Genomic DNA, 21,310 nt, shown 5'->3' on the forward strand with positions numbered 1-21,310 from the left:
GGCTGTCGGTAGTGCAGAACTCTGTGATACGACGGTGAGCATCGCCACGGTACGGTGAGGTTGGCACCTCCCTGGGTCAACAGTACATGACAACGTTCGCTGTGGCACACTGCAAGTGGCTCTGCCTTGCCTTTACCAAACAGCGGCTTTCGCACAGGTGTCTGCTCACTCTTCCTGCAGCCCTGGAGTGAAGTGCCTGCTCCTGTGCAGGCCGGCAGCCACGCTGCCCTGCTGGCGGCTGTCTACCCCCTTCTCCACGGCTTCAGTGGTGCCACTCGCCCTGGCCCCTGCTCCCGAAACGCCCGCGAGGCAGGGCCTGCTGTGCCTGGCACGCTCCTGAGGCCTGTCCTGTGCGACCGGGTGACGTCGGCTTGTTTTACGCTTGGATTGTTGCTGGAATCTCTTCTTCTGGCGCCTTACTTCATGAACTACTTTTTCTAGGGGAGAGTAGTTCCTCCTGCATTGTCAGAATTTTGGGGTATTTTTCCCTGGCCGATAACTTTGATTACCATAATGGTGTGGAGAATCCCATCATAACTGAAGGCTGGCTTTATTTAGCTCTTTTTCATTTTCCTCAGTGCTGAGGAAGTCGTGCAGCCTTGTGCCTTTGCTGATGTCAGCTATAGCAGTTGGGTACCAGTTCCCTCTTTGCCTGCTGCCGCCCTGCTTGGAAACTAGCTATTTTTTGGTCACATCTGAAACATCACTTGTGGCAAGCACGAACAGATGAGCTGGGCTGCCCTGCCTGAGAGCAGGGAGGCTCATTAATCGACCGTAGGTGCGCTTTGTCAATTACCTTGTAAAATGCCGTAATTTTGCATAAGCCATACCTGAAGGCTTATTTAGGAGATGCGTTTACTTTGGTGTTTGGAGCATGTGTTTATTTGCTGCCCGTCAGACACCCTCGCCCCTCTGGTGAGACGCAGCCAGGAGCTGAGGAGAAATAACTCTGCTTTTCTGAGGAGCAGCAACGAGCTCTTCCTTTGACAGGAGTGCGCGTTCCTGACCGCCCTGGTACCCGGCCCCGTGCCCGCCCAGCCAGCGCCACGGGCGCCCCGGCCCTGCTGCTTTCCCTCCTCACTCCCGCCGCACCGCGTGGGCCCTGTCGGATGTGCCCCGACGGCCTGCCCCGGCCTGCCCCGACGGCCTGCCCCGGCCTGCGGTCTCCTCTGGGCCGTGCGCTTGGGCGGCCGCCCGGGACCCCGGCTCGGGTTTCCTCCTTTTCCTGCCCCGCTCGGCGCCCCGTGTGAGTGCTATGGGACAGCAGCTTCCCCAGCGCTGAAGCCCGGGGAGACCCTGCCCGCGTTCCCGCAGCCCTCCAGCACGGTGTTCCCCGCGCACCGGCCGCACGCGGCGGATGCCCGCCGGAGGCAGGCGTTCTGCGCCCCCCGCGCTCCCGACGCCCGCTCTCCCCAGCAGCCGCAGCGCTGCTTGCGGCCGGCACCGCGGGGCTGCCGGGCCGGGGCCGCCCACCGGGACCCGCCGCGCCAGCTGCCGGGGTTCAGGCGGCCGCCGCGCGAGCCCCACGGGGGCCGGGACAAGCCGCGCCCCCGCGCAGGTGAGCCCGGCTCGTCCCGTCCCGTCCCCGCGGGGCGCCGTGCCGAGCCGAGCCGCGCCGCGCCGCCTCCCGGGGGCGCCTCCGGGGGCCGGCGTTGCCCTTTTAAGAGCCGCGCGGTGCCGCTGTGACGTCGCGGGCGCCCGGCCCTAGCCCGGCCCCAGCCCCGCAGCCGGCAGCGGCGGCGGCAGCAGCGCGGTGCGCGCGGCGCCCAGCACGGCCCGGCCCGGCCCGGCCCCGCCGCCCCCAGCGCAGCCCGGCCCGGCCCGGCCCGGCCCCGCCGCCCGCCCCGTCGCGGCCGCCCCGCCCCCCGCCATGCGCCGCGGCCCGGCGCCAGCCTCCGCCGGCGGGAGCCGTCCCGGCAGCAGCGCGACGGCGGCGGCGGGCGAGCGCTGAGCGCCGCGGCCCCGCAGCAGCCGCAGGGCGGCCGGCCCCCGGCGGCGCGGATGTCCGCGGGCTGCCCGCGCCGCGAGGACTCGCCGCCGCCGCCCGCGCCCCCCGCCCGCCCGCGCCGCGCCGACGGGGCGGGCCCGGCCCGGCGCCCCGCTCCCCGCAGCGCCCCGCGCCCGCCCCCGGGCTCCCCGCAGCGCCGCCGCCGCCGCCGGGCGCGCTCCGCGCTTCCGCCCGCCCGCCGCCAGCGCCGGCGCCATGGCGGCGAAGGGGGCCGCGGCCGGCGCCGGGGTGCTCCTGGTCACGGCCAACGTCGGCTCCCTCTTTGACGACGTAAGTACCGGCGGCTCGGGGACGGGACCGGGGACGGGGACGGGGACGGGACCGGGGAGGGGGCAGCGCCCGCCGCCGCGCCGCTTCCCGGCCGCCGCGCCGCGGTCCTAGCGCCCGCCGCCCCCCGCCCGCCCGGCCCGGCCCGGCCCCGCCGGCGGCAGGTGCGGGGCCCGCGGGCGGGGCGGCCCCGTCCGTCGCGGGCAGCCCGGCGGAGCCGCACGGGGACGGGCGCTGCGCCCCGGGGCCCCGGCGGAGCCGCGCGGCGCGGCCCGGGACGGGGGCTTCGCCTGCCCGGGGCACGCGTCCGGGACCGTCCCGCAGCCGCGCCGCCCGGCCCCGCGCCCCTGCGCGCAGAGCGGGGCAGAAGGGGAGAGCAGAGCAGGAGGAGCCCCGCGCCCCGCCGGGAGCGGCCTCGGGCGGCGGCGCCGGCAGCGGAGCGCCCCGTTACCGGCCCGCACGTGCCCGGCCCGCGGCGCGGGCGGCTCCGGCGGGGCCTCGGGGCCGTGCGCGGCGGTGCCCGTGCGGCGGGGGCTGCAGCCCGCGCTGCCTGCGGGCCGTGAGCCGACTGCGGCCGCCTGTGTGCTCGGATGAGGAGGGTCGCGTTAAACCGGCGCTGTGACAACGTTCGTTTGTTAATTACGGGAGCGCTTGCCCTCCTGAAATGAGAAGCGTGGAGCTGGCGCGCCGTCCACCTGCGCGCGGAGCTGCGCGGTGCCGGGGGGCTGGTGCACGCCGCCGGTGTGCCGCTGCCTGCCCTGCGGAGCCCCGCGGCGCTGGCCCCGGGTGACCTCCGCCTGCTCGCCCCCGTGGCGAGGCGCCCCGAACACGCTGGTGCGCGGCGCTCCGCTCCTCTCCTCTGCGTGGCTGACGGTGATAAAATCAGCCGCTCCGGAGCGCCGTCATTTGCGAAATCCCGTGCTGTGAGACTAAATAATTTCCTGGTTGTTCCTAATTACTGGTTGCGACTCGCTAATGTTGCTGGAGAAAGGGAAGTGCATGCGTTGTTCACCGCTCGGCGTGACCAAAGGGGGGGACGCCTCTGCTCTAGCAAGTTACTGCCTCGCGCCGAGGAACACGCTTTCTGCAGCAACAAAGACGGGCTTATTTGGACGTGTTCCCCTGCAGGGTGGGGAATGGAAAGACTGCTCTGAACTTTGTTGGTGATGTTTCTGGTTTGTTGCTGTTGGAGTTGGGGCTGGCGACTGCCCAGTCAGGTTTCTGGAGCTGTGCTGATGCAGCTCAGGCATGATGCAGAAGACGGTAACGTGCTCCGTGAGTTCAGCCTTCGAGTTGCGCATGGGAGCTGTCAGTGGCTGTTTCTGCGGGCGGGGCTGTTCCGCCTCAGCTGGGGAGTGCGCGTCTCCGCTGTGACCCCAAATGATTCCAGTTACGGACGAGGACTCGCGCGTTGGTAGCTACTGGCCTAAGCTGGGCTGGAAGACCGCTTTCGGTTCCTTTAGTCCTTTTTTTCTGTTTTTGTTCTCAACTTTCAGTTGGTGATGTGTGTTTTAATTAAAACTTCCCCCATCTTTGTTCAAGCTTTATTTGCCCTCAGAGTAGTGCGATGCTGTGAGTCTTCACCATACGGGGCAGAAGCCCCAAGCAGGCCAGGCGGCTGGGTCTGAGCGTCCCGTGCTGCTTGGCTGTGCCTCCCCGTGCTCGTGGGGCTCCCGCTGGTCCCGGGCTGGGAGTCCTCTGGGACCTGCCCACAGCCTCGGGGGCACCACCGGCCAGGCTGGCCCGCATCTGCTGTGGCCGCAGCCGTGCAGTCCTCCTGGGGCTGCACCGGCTCTGGCCCGCGGCGGGGGGATCGCTCCCTCCTGGCCCGCACCAGCTCTGCGATGAGTCTGAGCCTGGTTTGTTTGAAGTAGCCTGGATGCTGCTGTGTGGCAGCAACACGGTTTGTGCTTCAGGTGTGGTTGGTTTTAAAACATCCTTGGTAAGCGGGTTCACCTGGGTGGGATAGTCTGGTGCAGATCACTGGTGTGGCTGATCAGTCTACACTTGTGCCAGGAGGAGAGAATTGCTGGTTTTTGATCTCTGCTTGCCAGAAGCAAGTTACGATAACGTGCTGGTTTGCTCCCACTATCCATCCACATCCAGGAATAGCCCATTGCAGCACTGACCTGGGAACTCGTGCATAAACATGTTAACAGCACAGAGGGACTGTGCTGGGTTGGCTTCTTTCCTCAAGTAGTTCAGCATCTCCATTAAAAATGTTAATGCAGTATTTCTTAGGTCTACAAATATTCTGCAAAGTTGGATCAACACATGCATTTCATAAATACGAATGCATTTGAGTTTTTTGGTGCATTTGTATTGACTTAAGCATTTAATGGTTGTCTTGCTGTAGAAAAAATTTCCTGGTTTTTTATAACAGTACACTCTTGCTGACAACAGGAGTTCAGATTACCTGTGGGTCAGTGCTTCTTTGAGTCAGTGTGTCTTTCCCCCCCCACCCGTTCTCTCTCTGTCCTCTCTTCCCCTTTTTATTTCCCCCTTTCCCCCCTTTTTTTCTTTTCCTTCCTTTCTTTGCTTCCTCTGGCTGCACTGGCAAGATTTCATACTGACCTTTCAACGAGCCCGGTGGCCACAAGTTGAATCTACCTGTCACTTCGCTGCTTTCACCGTGTAGGGTGTTAATTACTTCAAAGTGCCTTTTTATCTGCTATATCCTTTCTGTTCTCTTCAGTTACTTTTAAATGGCTTAATGCTGTTGTGTTTCCCTTAGGACAAAGAACTGGGAGCTGTGTGTGAGCCGATGGCTGGGGCTTGTGAGAGTTGTCAAACTGCCTGAGCTCATCTTCCCCAGAGCTGCGTGTGGGTGACTGCGCTATTTGCTACAGACGGAAAGTTGTGCGCAAAGCCTCAATGAAACGCTTTGAGCTGAAGTGCGAGAGCCTCCTGTGAGGAGACCCCGCGGGGAACTGCCGCGGGGCCCTGCCGGCCGGGCTGGGAGCGCCGCGTGCCGGGCCGCAGCACCTCAGGGGCCCTGCGGCCTCCCAGGCCGCGCTGGGCTGGGCGGTGGGTGCAGGGCACAAGCTGCAGGAGGCACGTCAGTGCCTTGTTCGGGCAGGCACCTACAACCCGCGTGCGGATGTCCCCTTCCCCGCTGCGTGTGCTGGAGAAACTCTCCTCAGCACATACTTAATTGTTGGTACAGTCATGACCTTAAATTCTGGTGTAGCAGATGAGGTTTGGTTGTTTCTGCTGGGTGGAGGCAGATGGTGATCTTTGGAACTTAATTTTTGTTGTTGTCTCAGAAGTTCTGTTACTGTTTGCTTTGTATTTAGCAGGGTGCAGCTGCAAATATTGAAGGAACACCTTAGAGTAGGAGGCTAATCAAAAAGACATGATTTGGAAGCGTGAGCACCGTTTCAGTTTTAGGTGACTAGCAATCCATGTTGTTTTAAACCTCTATGTATAGATTTTTAGGTTAAAAATTTCAAATATGCCTAGCAGACTTAGCCATTTAAGTTCCAAAACTTATGTTTGGGCTGAGAAATAGTTCATTCAAACTGGAAAATGTGAGCCCAGGTTAGGTGGGCACTTCTGAAAATGTTTCCTTCTTTCTTCATACCACTGAATGTACGTAGTTCTTTTCTAACAGGAGATAGGTGCCGTTCCTAAATTCTCAGGGCAACCCTGGGTCAGAACCTAAGCATGATAGTGAGAAGGAAAGGTAAAAGCTAAACACATCGTGTAGTTTTATTAGTTTAAAAAAATAGAAAGGTGGACTGATAGGCAAAGTCTTTTGATAATGGGGATGATACTGTTCAACTCTCTGGTTGCCCTCTCTGGAGTCAGGAGTTGGACTGAGTGATCCTTTTGGGTCCCTCCCTTCCAGCTCAGGATATTCTGTGATTCTGACTGGCTAATAGTGCTGCTATCCTTATTTCTCTGTTTATTTTATTCTTTTTGTGCAATCTGTGTTTTTTGACTGTACCAAATACTGACCTTCATGTGACAGTGTCTAGGTAGGGCAGCAAGCTTTCACATTCCCGAGTGACCTTAGCCTGCACACCTTCTGGGTGAGAGCCTCCCTCTCATACAGCAGCACACAGAGTGGGCAGGGGTGGAATCTTTTGTTCCAAGTCCCGTGTGCATTGTTATGAGTATGCTTATTGCTCTGAGTATGAACTTGGAATACCCTTTATTTCTGTTAAAACTAGAAATTTGTTGGCTGAATTTGAAGTAGAAATACTTCCCATCATCATTTTTAAAAACAGCACTTCTGACAGTTGTGATCACCGTGCAGAAGTCTGTCTTTACTGCATCTGAGATTAATTTTCCAATCATGAAACAGTGGCTGTAGTTTTATTATGATATTGGATATCTGTGGACTTAGTTGGTGTTAGGTGATAGAGATAAGGGTGGTGTTTCTCTGTTGTGTTTGGTTTTGGGTTGGGTTTTATTTTATTTTATATTATCTTTTTCCTTCCAGGAAGAACTATTTGAATTTTGTGGAACAGTTCAAATGTAACATAACACATTTTCCATCCTGCCACAGTTTCTAAGTGGGTATCAACACTAGCACATTGGAAGTGAGTTGCAAGTTAAGGCACCTTCTTTTCTTCAAATCATCTCATTTATTGATGAGAAACACTTATTCCATCCTTACTATCAGGCTCTTTTGATGTTACCTGGAATCGAAGAGAAAACTAAACAAATATGCCCAGATACAGGCAATCTTTGTGTGAGATACTGAAATGTATGGGCAGTATTTCTGCTAGATGCAGTGGGGATAACTGAGGCTTTAGGCACCTTGCAGATAAGGAGGGGTTAGTGAAAACTTAATTTCTGGCTGAGGAAGGACAAACAGGAATTGAATTCTGAAAGAAGAATGGTAAAGAGAGGAGGAGTCCCACTCAAGTTTTGTTGGTGGATTCGTGTGCTTTGGAATAAACTCATCTTTTTATGGTTCTTCCAAAGCATGCAGGTAGCCAGGCGAGGAGCCCTCGCACTGGCTGGCGTGCAAACCCTCCCCACGGCTTCCCGCGGCACCGCTGTGCGAGCCTGCATTCAGCAGCTATGGCCAGCTCCAGAGTGCTCCGTGCCGACATCCCGTGTTGTTTATTGGCTTGCTTTCTGGGATGCTGTAAAGTTGTGCTCTCAAACTGAGGACTTCCATTTTAGGAATACATACTCTTGAGTGATAACATAGAAGGCCACTGAAAAAGTCTTTTTCAGTGATCTCCCTTATAGGGACCCTAAAAAAAATCCCCTCTACCTTCTCCTTATTTCTCCATCCGTCACTTCGTATTTTCTGGTTGTCTTGTCTTTCTGATTTTTTTGTGTGTGCATGCACCACTGATAATTTCTTAAACGTTGTTGCCTTCTTCAGTTTGTTTGGTTTTCTATGGCAGAAATCTCAAATCAACATTTTTCTTAAGCTTAAGGACAACAGAAACTCTATGTAGTTTTTTGGAAGTCTTTCTTGTTTTACTCAATTCTAAATGCCCTTTGCAACAGGTGAAATTTTGAGGTAGATCAGAATTCTAAAACTTCCTGAGTTATACGAAGATGATGATGGGGAGGAGAAAATCTTTCTGTCGCCCTTTGCAGTGCCTGTGCATTTTAGTCTTACTATTTTTTTTAACAGCTGAGGAATCCATTGTGTCTTGAGAACAGAACTGTTGGTAACACGTTACCTGCAGGGTACAGCTGTTGGCCCAGATGTGCAGCTGAACAGAGCCGAGTGGTGGCCCAGTGTGATGATTGAAGTATGTCTGCTGAATCGCCCTCGCTTTGCATGTAACTCTTAATCTACTGCTGTGAGAAGGTGCCTTGGTTTGAAGGTGTCTCGGTTTGAAACTCCTTCACTGCCTCTTGTTTTGTTTTGCTTCTGTGGCTACAGGTGAGCCGTGGATATCTGCCTGGACAGCCAAAGTGGCTGAGGTGGTCTGATGGAGCTGCACCAGCACTGATGCCCACGCTGGTCATTGTTACAGAAAAGCTTTTTTTCCAGATGTACAGGAATGACTTGAAACTGCTTAGATTCATGTTCTGAAAAAACAGTAGGATAGCTGGGGAGAGGGTTGTACCAGCTGGTAGCTTGTTCGTGTAGTCCGTAGGTGATAGCAATGTACAGCAGGAGTGATGCACTCGCAAGCATGTGGTTTTGACGGGGTCTGTCTTAAATCCTTTGCAGCCTCCTTGAGGAAGAGCTAAGTGTTCACAGTGAGTTACACTCTTCTCGGTGTCGTTTCCTGAGGAGCACAGCTCTGGGTGCCCTGCTCAGACGAAGGCCCGCGCTGCAGCGCGTGCTGCTGGGCTGTGCACGGCCAGCGCACCCACGCGGGAGGGTTCCTCCGGGGGTGCCTCCCCGGTGGGCTTGCACAGCGGCTGCACCGTCCCGCTGAGCCCTTCCCCTTCAGCCCCGTAACGTGTGGTAAGCTCTGGTGGCTGAGAGTGGGTTACAGGGCAGAGCAAATTCCTATTGTAGGCATAAAATAGAAGTAAAGCAGTGATACGTTAATGTGTGTACACATACGTTTTAAACTTAAAAGCTCTTTTTATAATTTGCTGAAGAAGTTTGGAGCAGTAATAATGCAGGCAACAGAGAGGGATTTTTTTTTCCTCCAAGATGGAGCTGTATGTTCAAAAATAACTTTTTTCCTTTAACAAGTAATAACAGTTTTTCTTTTTAGCAGATTTTTTAGTCCTCTGAGCAAAAGGGTTTTAATTAGGAGGCTGTGAAGCCTCCCTTAAGCAGGAAATTCAGAAGATTATCTTGTAGACCATCTTTCCTCTCATCATGATTAAGTGTTATCATTAGCAGCAAGAACATATGTTTACATGAAGAATTAATAATGGCAAAGTGCATTATATGATTACAGTTTTCTGTTACTGTGGTTTTATAGCACGTGGAGTAGAGTTAGCAGTTTGTAACTTGCTGGGTTTCCACAAACTGTCAGTGTATCAGGGCGATGGCTTAAGAGGATTTAATTTCCAAAATGTTTGAATATGAAATTACAATGGGAATTGGGTACTATAGCAAGAATGCTTTATACTTGAATCTGTTAGTTCATTAGTTGTGCTAGCACTCTCATGAAAGTTTGGGTTTTTTTTTGCCCGTTTCAAAGTCCTCATCGTAAATTTTCTTGCCACAGAATTTCACTTCAAAGGTTTCACATAGAATACAAATCAAGCCCCTCAGATCTTATGATTTTTCTAAAAGGCTGATTTGCCATTTATTTGCTTTTCCCTTTCCTGTCATTGATTTCCTCATACTGCTTGTATTTTCCACCCCCTACAAATGTATTTCCTCTTTTCATCTCAAATGCATTTCCCCCCCTTTCTTGTCCTGTGTATACTTACCTCCTTCTGAAAGCTCTCAGCTTATTCCTCATTTATTATTTAAAGTGAGGATGTCTCTGAGAAAAGCAGCCTTTTCATTTGCAATTTTACTTATGTCTCAAAATCCATCAAGAAAGCGAAGTTGATTGCACTGAATACGTTGTTTATTGCCCCGTAATATAGGAGCTGCACAGCTGCAGCAAGGATTGAATGCACATGTAGAGTGATCTAATTTATTAATGCATGTCCTCGGGGCCCCAGCAGCATCCGGATAACAAGCCTGGTAAAGGCAGAGCCAGAAAAACATACTACCAGTGAAATCACTCCGTTGTTACAAACGGTTGCACGTTTCATGTGGGACTTTATTTTTGGCTTCTAAATGCCATTTCACTGCCTTTAATGCAACAAGCATCTTGCTGCCTGTCAAAGTGGTGATTCCACAAGTTTAAACTCAAAGCGTCGTTTCTAAGAGGGTAGACCAACACGTGACTCCTCGGCATCCATGAGAGAAGAGGAAATAAAATTACTGAAATATCTGGAAAGATGGAGTGGCTCTCGGTATGTGCCCTGAGAGTTGCCTCCTCTCCTCCCTCAGCCCCAGAAGGCCAGCCTCTTTGGTCTTGGCTTTACTGTTGTCCTCTGCCCCTAAACTCTTATCTTAATTTGAGAAAAAGAAAAAAAGCAGGCAGGTCTGACTGCAAGGCCGGTCTTAATACTTTAGTCAGTGGAAGTTACCAAAATATGTCTACATTGGTGGAATTCTAACGCTATTTTCATTCTTTTGGTAGAGGATAGGAAGCGGTCACAGGAGAAAAAAAAGACAGGTCTTTCTGCCTTGGTCACTGCTTGAGCAGCCTATCTCTGAATTGATTGAACATCCTTTTTGGATTTCTGTTATTGAAGTTACAAGGAATCTTCCTCTGATTAAAGGTCTGAGGAAATATGTTATTTCATATTGTGGGAAAGGCCACCGTAAGCACAGTAATCATCAGGCTGGGGAAGAGTGATTATTAAAAGCAAAATGTTTCTTTTACTGCCTTTTTTCTAGTGGTACACAGTAGTTATTCAACGTGTTCTTTTTAGTACTGTTTGTGTTACTTGTACATCATTATTTAATGTAATATTACTATTTCATCATTTCAATTTCTAATAGGAAAAGATACTAAAATTAAAGCATTTATTGGTAGCAAGCTAAAATGATCATTGCTTTTATATATTTTGAAGTCCTATGTAATTAAGACTTTTCGTTAGTGCCTTCAAGTGATGAAACACTTGTCTTCGTTAGTCAGTTTTAATAGATAGTGTCCTATTCAAGCAGGAAATTAAGTCTAAGAAAAGTAAATAAAAAAAAAAAAGACATCACTGAAAGCTTTCTGTCATGGTATATATAGGTGGTGTAAATACTGTTTCAAATAGCTTCTAGATGGTATGACTGTTACTGATACCTAGACATTTACAAAGCTTTAGTTCAGCGTAAGGCCTGTTTTTATAATTTGAGGTGATGCTTACAGCTGAAAGATGCAGTTACAAATTCAGAGTTGCGATTGGAAGAATTTTCACTTTAAGTTGTGGCTTGTGACTGGAAGGATTTTCATTTCACATTTTGGCTTGTCTTCAGTATTTTCACCTCAGAGTAAATGGCCTTCTGGTCTTTTCTTGCACCTTGTCACAAATCAGTGAAAAACTCTTGTAAGGAGAGGATTTAATAGGATACAAAGTTGTAGTGGCAGTAGAAAAGCCCCGCAAGCGGATGAAAGCATGATTTCTAGAGAAGGAGCAGAAACATAACATGGTGGGATTTAAAAATCTGCCTCCTGTCTACAGCCGCTTCCTGAAACTGGGGCTTGGTGCTGCGACTGAGCTGGGTGAGACTTGAGACGTCTGGTGGAGGCTCCTGGTGAACCCGAGCTTCACGGCTGGGGTGCATCTAAAGAAAGGGAAGCCCTGCCTGCCCCTCACACACTCCTGTCCCCGCTTTTAAGGCCGGCCTGTCTCTTTGCAGTCGCACACTGCTTTGGCCTGTGCTGACGTGCAGACAAGGCCGCTGATGGCGGCGTTAGGAGGAGCTGCGCCCTGCTCCTGACAGCAGCGCCTGGTCCCAGCTCCCGGCCCCGACCCCCAACCCTGGCCATCTGCGGGTGCCTGGGCCCTCTGCCGTGGGGCCTGCCGCTGCCTCGACAGTCGCTCGGCAGCTCTCGGAGGCGTGTGGCAGGCTGCATGTGCCACGGGTCTTTGGGGCGTTGTGGGGTGAATGCCTCCGGGCAGGAGGCCGGCCCTCGCCCTTCCCTCTGGGAAAGGCTGGGGCCGACCCGACCTGGGTCATGGGAAGAGTCACTGGCAGCAATTGGAAAATGTGCTGGTAAAGACAATCAGGAAAAGAGCATCAGTGTGAATAAGGAGTACTGGAGGCAGCAACGGGCGGCTGTTTGGGTGTTTTCCTTTCCTGCGGTACCAAACACAACATGTTCAGCTGAGATGCAGAAACCCAAGTCATCCTGCAGAAACTTGCCTATTAAAGAGTTTAAAGAAAGAATCCAGAATTGCCTCCTGCTCTCAAAGCCTGTCTGCTGCTTGCTGTTCTACAACTCCAGAAGCATCAGCAGCATGGTATTTAGTCACTTGGAGGAGCCCATGTTTGTTCAAGCTTCAGAGAACCAGCATTAAAAAAAAGTTGGTATGTGATGTTTCGCTGATGCGCACACAGAAGCCATGCAAATCTCTTTTCAGTGGAGCAGGAGTGCAGTATACCAAATAGCACTGAAACGAGGTTCTTTGGGCTTTTCTTTGCAACACAAAATACACGGCATTAAGTGAAGCACAAGTTCAGAACCAACAGAATGCCAGACTGCAGAACTCGTCACTGCAGGTTGTTGTGTGGGGACACTGGTAATTGACAAAATTTAGAGACGTACACAAATGTTGTAGAGAGGCTATCGTGGAATTGCCCTGAACTTGTCAGGTCCCCAAAAGAACTTAGAGAAAAGGTAAAACCCCTTGCTTCAGGGCAAAAGGCATTTTCCAGTTGTTATCAGGAGGAAGGGTGGTCGGGCTGGGGAAGCCATGGCTTGCTTTGTGCTCAGCCACAAGCATCCTGAGTGACGCCAGCGAACTTGCACCGAGATCCTCCTGGTGTGGGCCTCAAACAGCCACCTAAGGTTTTCAGGTGCTTGTGACAGGCTGTGGGCACAGTGTCTCAGTGCCCCCTTGGGAAACTGGAGGGGATGTTTCTGCTTTGCTTTAGCAGGATGCTGTGGAGGCTGCTAGGTTAAAGATGGGAAGGGGAGCAGTTCAGATGGTAAGGAACCAGGTGAGAGCGCCTCACTGGATGAGATGGTACGATGATCACCTCTTACAAGGCGCTGTGCTTGAGTCTGGCTAGCTCTGTAGGAGCAGGGTAACGGGATGATACGGCTCATGGATGAGACCCAGAGTGATGATTCTTTTCGTTCCCACTTACCCTGAGGAAGGCAGAGAAGTATCCCATGTTGATTTCAACACGGCTTGTACGGGCATGCACCACATTTTATTACTGCACAAGTTCCTGGCTAAACAAAGGGTTAGTTAATACAAGCTATATGAACCTCCTGATTAGCAAGAGGTTTCTGTGGCTTATGCAAGCTCAAATGAATGACAAAATTAGCTCTTTAAATAGACTTTAAAAAAAAAAATGGAAGAGCTACAGGAGTAAGTGAAAGCAGGGAAGGATATGCTGTCTGTCTGCATTTTAGTGAGGTTTACAAATCCTGTTAATAGGATGTTAAGTAACGTTGCCTTTTTCTAGAAATTTCATATCTCATGGAAAGCCTTCACTAACACACCGCAGAAGGAGCGGTTGGTCACAGGCATTAGGTACCATGGGAACATGCTGCATCAAAAACTCATTTGTTGTACTGTGCGTGAGGTAGAGATGCCTCTACTTGTTCTCTCCTTGTCTTCCAGTTTCCATCGTGTTCTTGAAAAGACATTTTTATTGCCTTTGAATATATTGGCAAGCCACTGAGTATTAATGGGTTCTGAGTGACTATATGCCATGCTGTTAGGAGTCCTAGCACTGCGGAAGATGGACAGTGAGCGGTAGGCAGGCTTTGTGAGCTCTACGTAATTCTGAATTCCTTCTTTAAAGTCTTTTAAGTGAGCCTGTGGGAGGATGTTTTTAAGTTTTTGCATTTATGGTGTGGCTAACTCTCTAATTTTAGAGGCTTTACCAATCCCAGTGGGAAAAGCAAAACAACTTTTCCCATAGGAACATCTCAGAAATGTATGCTGAACTTTTTTTGGCAGTGTTTGTTTCTGTGTCAACCAAACATTTTTTAAAAAGTTGTTCAAAAATCACTTGAGAGAATTCTGTATTCATTAAGTACCATCAGCCAGCATCGAGCTATGTCTTAATTACTTCATAATTCTAGTTTAGGGAAAAAAATGCAGCTTTTTGTAGCACTAACAGGGCAGTAAAGACCTCTATATGTAATGTTGGGAATACAACTCTCACTGGTTATCGTTGCAGTGGATTTGCAAAAGCAGGGTTCTTTTTGATGAACATATTGGCTGTTTGTGTCCATAGCATCATCTTTCAAAGTGCTTTTTAAAAGTTGTTCAAAGTAAAAAAAAAAAAAATCTATCTGGAATTACTGTAACACTTTTTTTACTGGAGGAAGAAATGGAAGTTGGTTGGTTTTTTTTCAGACTTTAAATCTTGCCAGATACATGAACTGGTAAAGAAATGGTTGAAGCAGTATGATATGATGAACCTGCTCACTTCCAAGAACTGGATGTGACCCAAAAGCTTCTACTGGACACCTAGAGCAAGTCTGCTTTCGTAAACTTGGCAATGCTTTTCTGGGCTGGAACAACAGACCTTATCCAAGCTTGGTTGATCGCAAGACTGTGTTGCTGATTCTCATTTGTTCTGTGGGATAACAATTTTTAGGAAAAAAGGCAGCAAAGCCTTTTTTTTTTTTTTTTCAGCTAACCTTACTAAATATAAAATTATTTGTGTTTGATAACTGCTACACCTTTTACTTAATCTCAACAAAGTTCTTTAACGTAATTTTGTTCTTGATATCCTTTTCTGCGGGGCTGTTCATTTGTTGTGCCTCCGTGGCTTGGCTGGGCCCTGTATTTCCCCTGTTATGCTCTCCTAGAAAGTATGAATACTCATGCTTCAGAGAAGCTCTTATCTCCCTCCTCAGAGAACAAAACAGGTTACTGGTTCCTGTTCACCTGGAAGTGGTTACACCTAGGCTTTTTCTAAATTACCTGTGCAATCTGAGGATATCCTTCTCGACTTGCTTGCTTGCTTACTGTCTTTTAGGACGCTTTGTTTCTCAAAGAAGCTTAGGTGTCTGTTGTGCCTGGTGTTCATTCAGTGCTGGTCATAAAATCTGTTTACTGTTCTGAAAACAGTGAGAGAGTCATGTTGTTGCCTGAAATTTATCAAATTTAATATTTGTGAATATACTTCATATGTGTTTTCACAGGCGTCTACTTCAATCTTCAGCAGCTAAGGAGTAACAACACAGCTTAGTTTAAATGATTTACAAAAAAATCATTAGAGGCAATCTTGCATTCTACCCACATGATTGGCAAGTCATGGCAACTAAAAAAGTCTTTATATATTTATCATAGAACCATGAATCGTAAAATATCCTGAGTTGGAAGGGACCTACAAGGACCAACGAGTCCAAATTCTGGGTCCCCAAAGGACCACCCAAAAAATCAGACCACGTGTCTGAGAACGCCGTTTATGCTTGCTGTTAAGTCTCAAAGGAGATATGTGAATAAAAATCTAAATTTGTATGCAGTGTGTTCATTCAGTTTATAGTAGAGTAAGCAAGAGTATGGTATGAAAAATGAGGTCAGATATCTCATGAAGATTCCCTTGATAGACTTTTTTTTCTTCCCTGCTCTGCAACTTCCCCAAACCCTTGTATTCCCATAGAGAATTTTTAGATTCCTTTTATTACTATTTTTCCCTCCTTCCCTCTTGTGCTGCAAGACCCGGTGTCCCTACAGAGAGCTGTGAGGGTCGTCCTTCTCCCTACACCACACCTCTTTCCAAACCTGCAGGGACAGGAGAGCCAGCTTGGCCAGGCAGTGGTACTGCCTTTGGCTAAATGTTAACAGAGCATTCAACGCAGGCAAACATCCGGGCTCTTTAAGTCCTCTTCTCCACGAACTCTTCTTGAATCTAGTAGTAACGGTGTATTTCCATTGCTAAAGGTCGGCCTGATGTAGTTCTCAAAAGCGCACCTGACAGAGCCCACAGACTCTCTCCGGACGTTTTGCAGTGACTTAGGTCCAGGCGCTGGAGTACGTGCGCTTGAAAACAGAGGCTGTGCTGCTCTGCCGAATGCCTGGGGAGAACAGGCTGGTCGGGCAGTTCTCAGAGCCTTCTGAACGCTTCCGCATGTGCCTGGAGTGTGCTGATACTGAAGCCTCTAAGTCAGGATTTCAGCTTTGATTTGTCTTTGTTTTCTTTTCTTTTGACACTTCAGTAGTGAATAAATGTGCTTTTCTTGATTACTTCAGAACTGCTGAGGTGGTAAAAGCACCAGAGCCAGAACACAACCACAAGTGACTGAGATGGGAAGAACAGTGAATGTACAGGATTCGCTGACAGCTAATGAATATGGATTTACCCCAAAAGAAGTAGCAGCAAAGATTGAGTGATGGGAAGTGATTAGATAGCAGGACGTCTGCTTCGCTGATGTGTTTCAGTTATATCTGCTGTGGTGTTTGCAGTGTGACTGTTACTTGAAGCATGATTGCACCAGAGAAGAACTAAGAATTTGTACAAGGTGTTGTCATAGCACCAAAAAAGTATTGAAAAATGAATATTCCTATTCTATTCCATTTTTTTTTTTCAGTCATCTGATAATGCAAAGCAAGGTCACTGCTGTTCGTATTTATGGTACTTCATGTGGCGTAGTTGGAGTTTACAGTCTCAAAGCTCAAAGGCAGTTTTGGTGTTTGCAGTGTCTCAAAGGAGGGAATATTACCAGAATCTTCATTAGAAAACCTCATTGTGCTTTCCCTTAATGATCAACAACTTGTAAACAAAAGCATTTTTTTTTTTATAGCTATGTGAATTCTTTGCTGTCTCATATTTGCTTCTCGAGGTTGACAAGCGTGATTTTTATCCTGAAAGCTTGGGTCCGGATGAAGTCCTGAAGCACTGGGTAACCCCACTGTGCTGTGCACCATAAATGTTGAAAAGACTGCTATGTTCTGAGCTGTATGCAATTTTTAGGTTCAGCTCCTGCAGTGGGATTAAGAAGAGGGGAATAAGGGCTGGAGCAGAGAAAAATGGTCATTGCTCCTATTCAGAATCACAGCCGTTTCACTGGGATTTTACACAAGTACAGATATCTTAATGAATATCCTGGATCAGAGATGTTTGATTTAAAAAACACTCCATGTTGTATAGTTTCATGCTTGGAAGGAATATTGTTAATGTTTCTTTTTTGTTCTAAATAAACCTTTAGTGGGTTTCCTTTTTCCGTTGATAAAAAGCTAGCTTTCCTGAAGAAACTGTAAATACTTGGAACACTTAACTATACTCTATTGCTCCTTAGAGCTTTTGTTGAAATTGGGAATTGTTAGATAGAATTATAATTACATTCACTTGAAACGTACAGATACGTTTCCTTGAATTGTATCATCCTAGCGACAACTTTATTCTGAAGCTATGAGGGAAATTCCGGTAGTCACTTTAAATTTTCACAAGGTTCAAGGGTATCATAGTTTAAAAAAAAATAATAATGAAAAAAATACAGAATTTATTTTGAGATCCCGGCAGAATTGAAGTTTGTACTTTGTCTTAACAGAATCTCCAAAACCTCTTAATCAAATCAGTGAACTCAAAAACTTTAAGGACATGGAAATCGCTGATTTTTCTCACTAAATGGATATACAAAGAAGTACAAAAATTTCTGAAGATATTTGTTGCATTTTTTGTTGTTGTTTGTTGTTGTTTATTTTTAAAGTTTCCAAGAATGTTTCTGAAACGTGACGTTCATGCAAACAACTTACTAAACTATTCTGTGTCTTCTGTTTCATTTTTCAAGTTTTTCCCTGCTTAAAATGGGAATTTTCCCCCTAGTGGTATTTTTTTAAGGTAAAGAATGGGATGTTTATGATGTCAATTTAGAGATGTTCTTGAGCTTCCTGTTCTCTGATATTTCAGGACGATGTATCCTTTTTATTCACGTGCCCAAATTGATGTACGTCATTTTTAGTATTATCATATTTTCTGTAAAATAACTGGAATTGTGCAAGTATTTTTCTCTAGGATAGCAAGCAAATCATAATGTGAAAATATAGTAGGTAGACTTAAAACACATTTGAAATCATTGGATTTCATTTAGTTCACTTTTTCATATCTATTTAAATACTGGCTAGGACTTACCACTGGAGCGAAGTGGGTGCTTTTACAAAAGAGTTTAAGAAGCCCTGAATTCAGATGGCATTCTTTAATCCATTTTGGACATGGAGTTTCTCAGGTCTCTGTGAAGAAGCTGGGGAAGCTGCATTCCTCCCAAAGTGCTTGGTTCAGTATTTAAGGGAAAATACAGTTTTGAGTACTAGGATTTATTGATAAAGGATCTCACACGTCAGCATACTCTAGGGTGATTTGCCTGGTAATTGAACGGTGGCACTTGCCTGCTTCTGGAAAGCTCACACCCTGTTTCACTTCCTTCAAAGGTGGAAGGAAGAAGCTGAATTCAAGCTGAATGAATATTTTGGGGAAAATAGGCATATGCTGTTTTGTTTTGGTGTGGTCTTTGGACTACTTTCATGAGTCTCTAACAGCTTTCTTCTGGTTACTGAACCAAGTGATCTACAGGCAAATTTGCTTCTAGCAAGTATTAAGCCACAGAGGCAATGGAAAGTCATCAAAGTTAGCTAGAGAGGGGCTGTACAGCTTGTTTCTTAAGACAATGCGTAAAACTTCTGAAACAACGCTTCAATTAGATGTTACAGACCCTTCTTTTCAGTTCAGAAAACTTTCTGTGAATTGCAGCTTTTTGTTGCCTTTCCTATTGGTGCGAGGGGTTTTGGTACCAACGGTGGAAACATGAAACAGGTGCTTTGAAAGAGATGTACAGAAATAGCCCTAAAACTGGTGCTGCTCTGTGCGTTTATATCTCATTTTTTTGTCCTTAATTACATTTTGGTAGTAAAGGGTACTGCACAGGCAGCTTTGCATACATGCTGTGACGTCCTGAACAAGTACATCAGTGAACAGGGTGATGTTGATTATCTCCAGAGTTTAGAAACATGTTTTTCTTGTAGTTTTTAAATTATTTTGAAAGGGACTGACTGCTGACAAGGAACGTTAAGCAAATGTGACATGACCAGGTGATGCTAAATCCTGCCACAGTGAACTTCCGATGTGCTACTAGAGCAATGGTACAGCTCTTCAATCCTTGTCAACCTCAGCTGGATTTGAAGGATAACTTAGATTTTGTGGCAGTGTTCTCTTGCAACAGCGCTCTTCCTTCCTGCCTCTCTTGCACCTTTTCTCTTACTTTTATTAATACCTGAACTCCAGAGATGGCTAAGATTGAAGTTGTCTTGTCAGCAGCTGTTGGGTGAATTTTTCCAAGGTTTGTTGCAAGGTCTACTAGCCATTTAGAAATCTAAAATGGAAGTAGCAACAGAACTGCATTAAGTATGGTGCTTGTGATTATTTAAGCTTGTGGCACGTGGAGAGCCTGGTGATAAGTATAGTTTGCACTACAAATGCATAGTAAATGATAGTGTCTTCTGGGAAGATGGTCTCAGTGTGGGAAAACAGAGGGTTCATAAAACCTGCCTAAAATTTACTGCCTGATACAAAACCTGGAGTATAGTAAACTGTTTACTTTGTGGAAAAAATGCAAAGCAAATGCCAACAGATGTGGCATTAACAGAGCTCATTTAAATTTCCTGTGCACCTGACAAGTAAATAATTGCCATGTGCTCAGTTAGCAGAGCTATAGGTATCTAGTCCTGCAGAGGGTCTGATTGATATATATATATGTATGTATTTTGTTGTTGTTGTAATAATAATACGGGGTTTTGCTTATGTAATATACCTGAGAATATAGGTGAATGTGAATGGCTTCAGTGAATGGCTGCACTGTCGTAAAATGTCAATAATCTGTATCAGCAGATTGTTAGCAGACAAGGTCCAGCATACTGTTGGCTTGGGATGTAAATATTAAAGATGGCAAGAACCAGTTTTTAGAAAGCCTGTACTCCTTGCAGGAGTCTGAAAAGGGCCGTTGTGGATGCTTCCAATTAGTGGCACAAAACACTGTACTATTTTTAAAGTAATTCAACAGGTCAACAGGCATACTGATAAAAAATTAAATGTATGGTTGTCTGAATTGGCCTTTATCTTGACTGCCTTATTTGTGAGAGATTTACTGATCTCTGTCTGATAAATTGCAGAGCATGAAGCCCAGGCACCAAAAAAATGACCTTCTTTAATTTAACGGTGCTTCAGATTTCAACTGGAATTTATTGCTGCATCTTGTTCATTTTCTTGCGTGTTCTCCATAAGCATTGATAGCAGCAGATGTAGCCTTAAAAACCGAAGATGTGTTACTTTTGTTCTACCTGGTCTTTATTGTTTTATTTAATTGAATGTTGTTTGAAATACGTTTGCCATCTTCAGTTGGCAAGAGCTCCATGAATCTCTAGCCACGAGAAGCACTGCTTGCCATCTGTAAACTGTGAACTGTTTTTTTCTTTTTTGTTGTTGTTGTTGTTTTTTTTTCTTAAGTTGCTGTTCTTTTTTAAACTCTGTGTAGACATTCCCCGCAATTATGGAGAAGTGACTTCATTTCTGACAGCAACCATACGATAAACTTGCTGACTTGAGCAAGTTCAGCTCAGAATGCGAGCAGCTCATTTCCCGTGAGCCAGAGCGCGCTGTGTGGAGCACTGTTTCTGCAGGAGTGGTCACTTCTGTTAGCATTAGATGCTTTCTGTCGTGGAGCGTTGGAGATGATGTGGAAATGAAAACATACGAGTTTCTGGATTTGAACCAAATAACTGCTCATTTTGCTAGTGGAACAATATTTATGACTAGCATGTCTGGAAATCAAACTTTTTTAATTTTTAAAAGAGAGTGGGTTGTTTTTAAGACAGTCTTTAAATTAAGGTTAATACTCTGCTTGTTTTTGAACCTAGCAAATAGCTAAAGAGAACAGATCCCAGGTGTGATCGCTGTTGGTTATCTTTCTTTGTTTTATGTGATTTTTATTATTTGGTATGTTGGAGCAAGCAACATGTAATCGTTTATGCTGAAGGCAGTCCTTACCGGCGAGGAAGGTGAACTGTCACATCCTTTTGTTAAGCGAGTGAAAAGCTTAAAGTGCATTTAGTTTCTCAATTTGTATATTTTCATGATGCCCTGAGCCTATTCTTCAGTGTTTTAAAACTACTGAATCTCATCATTTTCTGTATGGATTTATCCGAAGATTGAGAAGGAGGAGGGAGATGTAGATTTTTCACAGTTTCTGAACTGGGGTATCTGGGGGTTTTGGTTGATAGCAAGCTGAACATGAGCCACAGCGTGCCCCGGCAGCCAGGAGGGCCAACCGTACCCCAGGGTGCATCGAGCACGGCATCGCTAGTCGGTCGAGGGGAGTGATTGTCCTGCTCTGCTCCGCGCTGGTGCGGCCTCACCTCGAGCACTGTGTGCAGTTCTGGGCACCACAGTACAAAAAGGGCGTGAAACTG

The 21,310-nt window shown here is 47.6% G+C and overlaps 1 protein-coding gene across 5 annotated transcripts in view; it reads left to right on the plus strand.

The window, feature by feature from the left end:
• Positions 1–1,186: 1,186 nt before the first annotated feature.
• The window catches only part of INPP5A (inositol polyphosphate-5-phosphatase A), a 254,472-nt gene continuing 234,348 nt past the window's right edge, over positions 1,187–21,310 (plus strand). For 3 of the 5 annotated variants that reach the window (XM_080596669.1, XM_080596668.1, XM_080596670.1), the window contains exon 1: positions 2,135–2,278. In XM_080596669.1, coding sequence (XP_080452795.1) covers positions 2,204–2,278 — 75 coding nt within the window. In that variant the 5' untranslated portion in view covers positions 2,135–2,203. Of the gene's footprint in view, positions 1,559–2,134; positions 2,279–21,310 lie in introns of those variants that run through there. The other 2 variants (XM_080596666.1, XM_080596667.1) reach the window with 2 other exon arrangements.

This window comes from Anser brachyrhynchus, assembly GCF_964034855.1.
Source record: "Anser brachyrhynchus genome assembly, chromosome: 6".
NCBI classification, from domain to species: Eukaryota; Metazoa; Chordata; class Aves; order Anseriformes; family Anatidae; genus Anser; species Anser brachyrhynchus.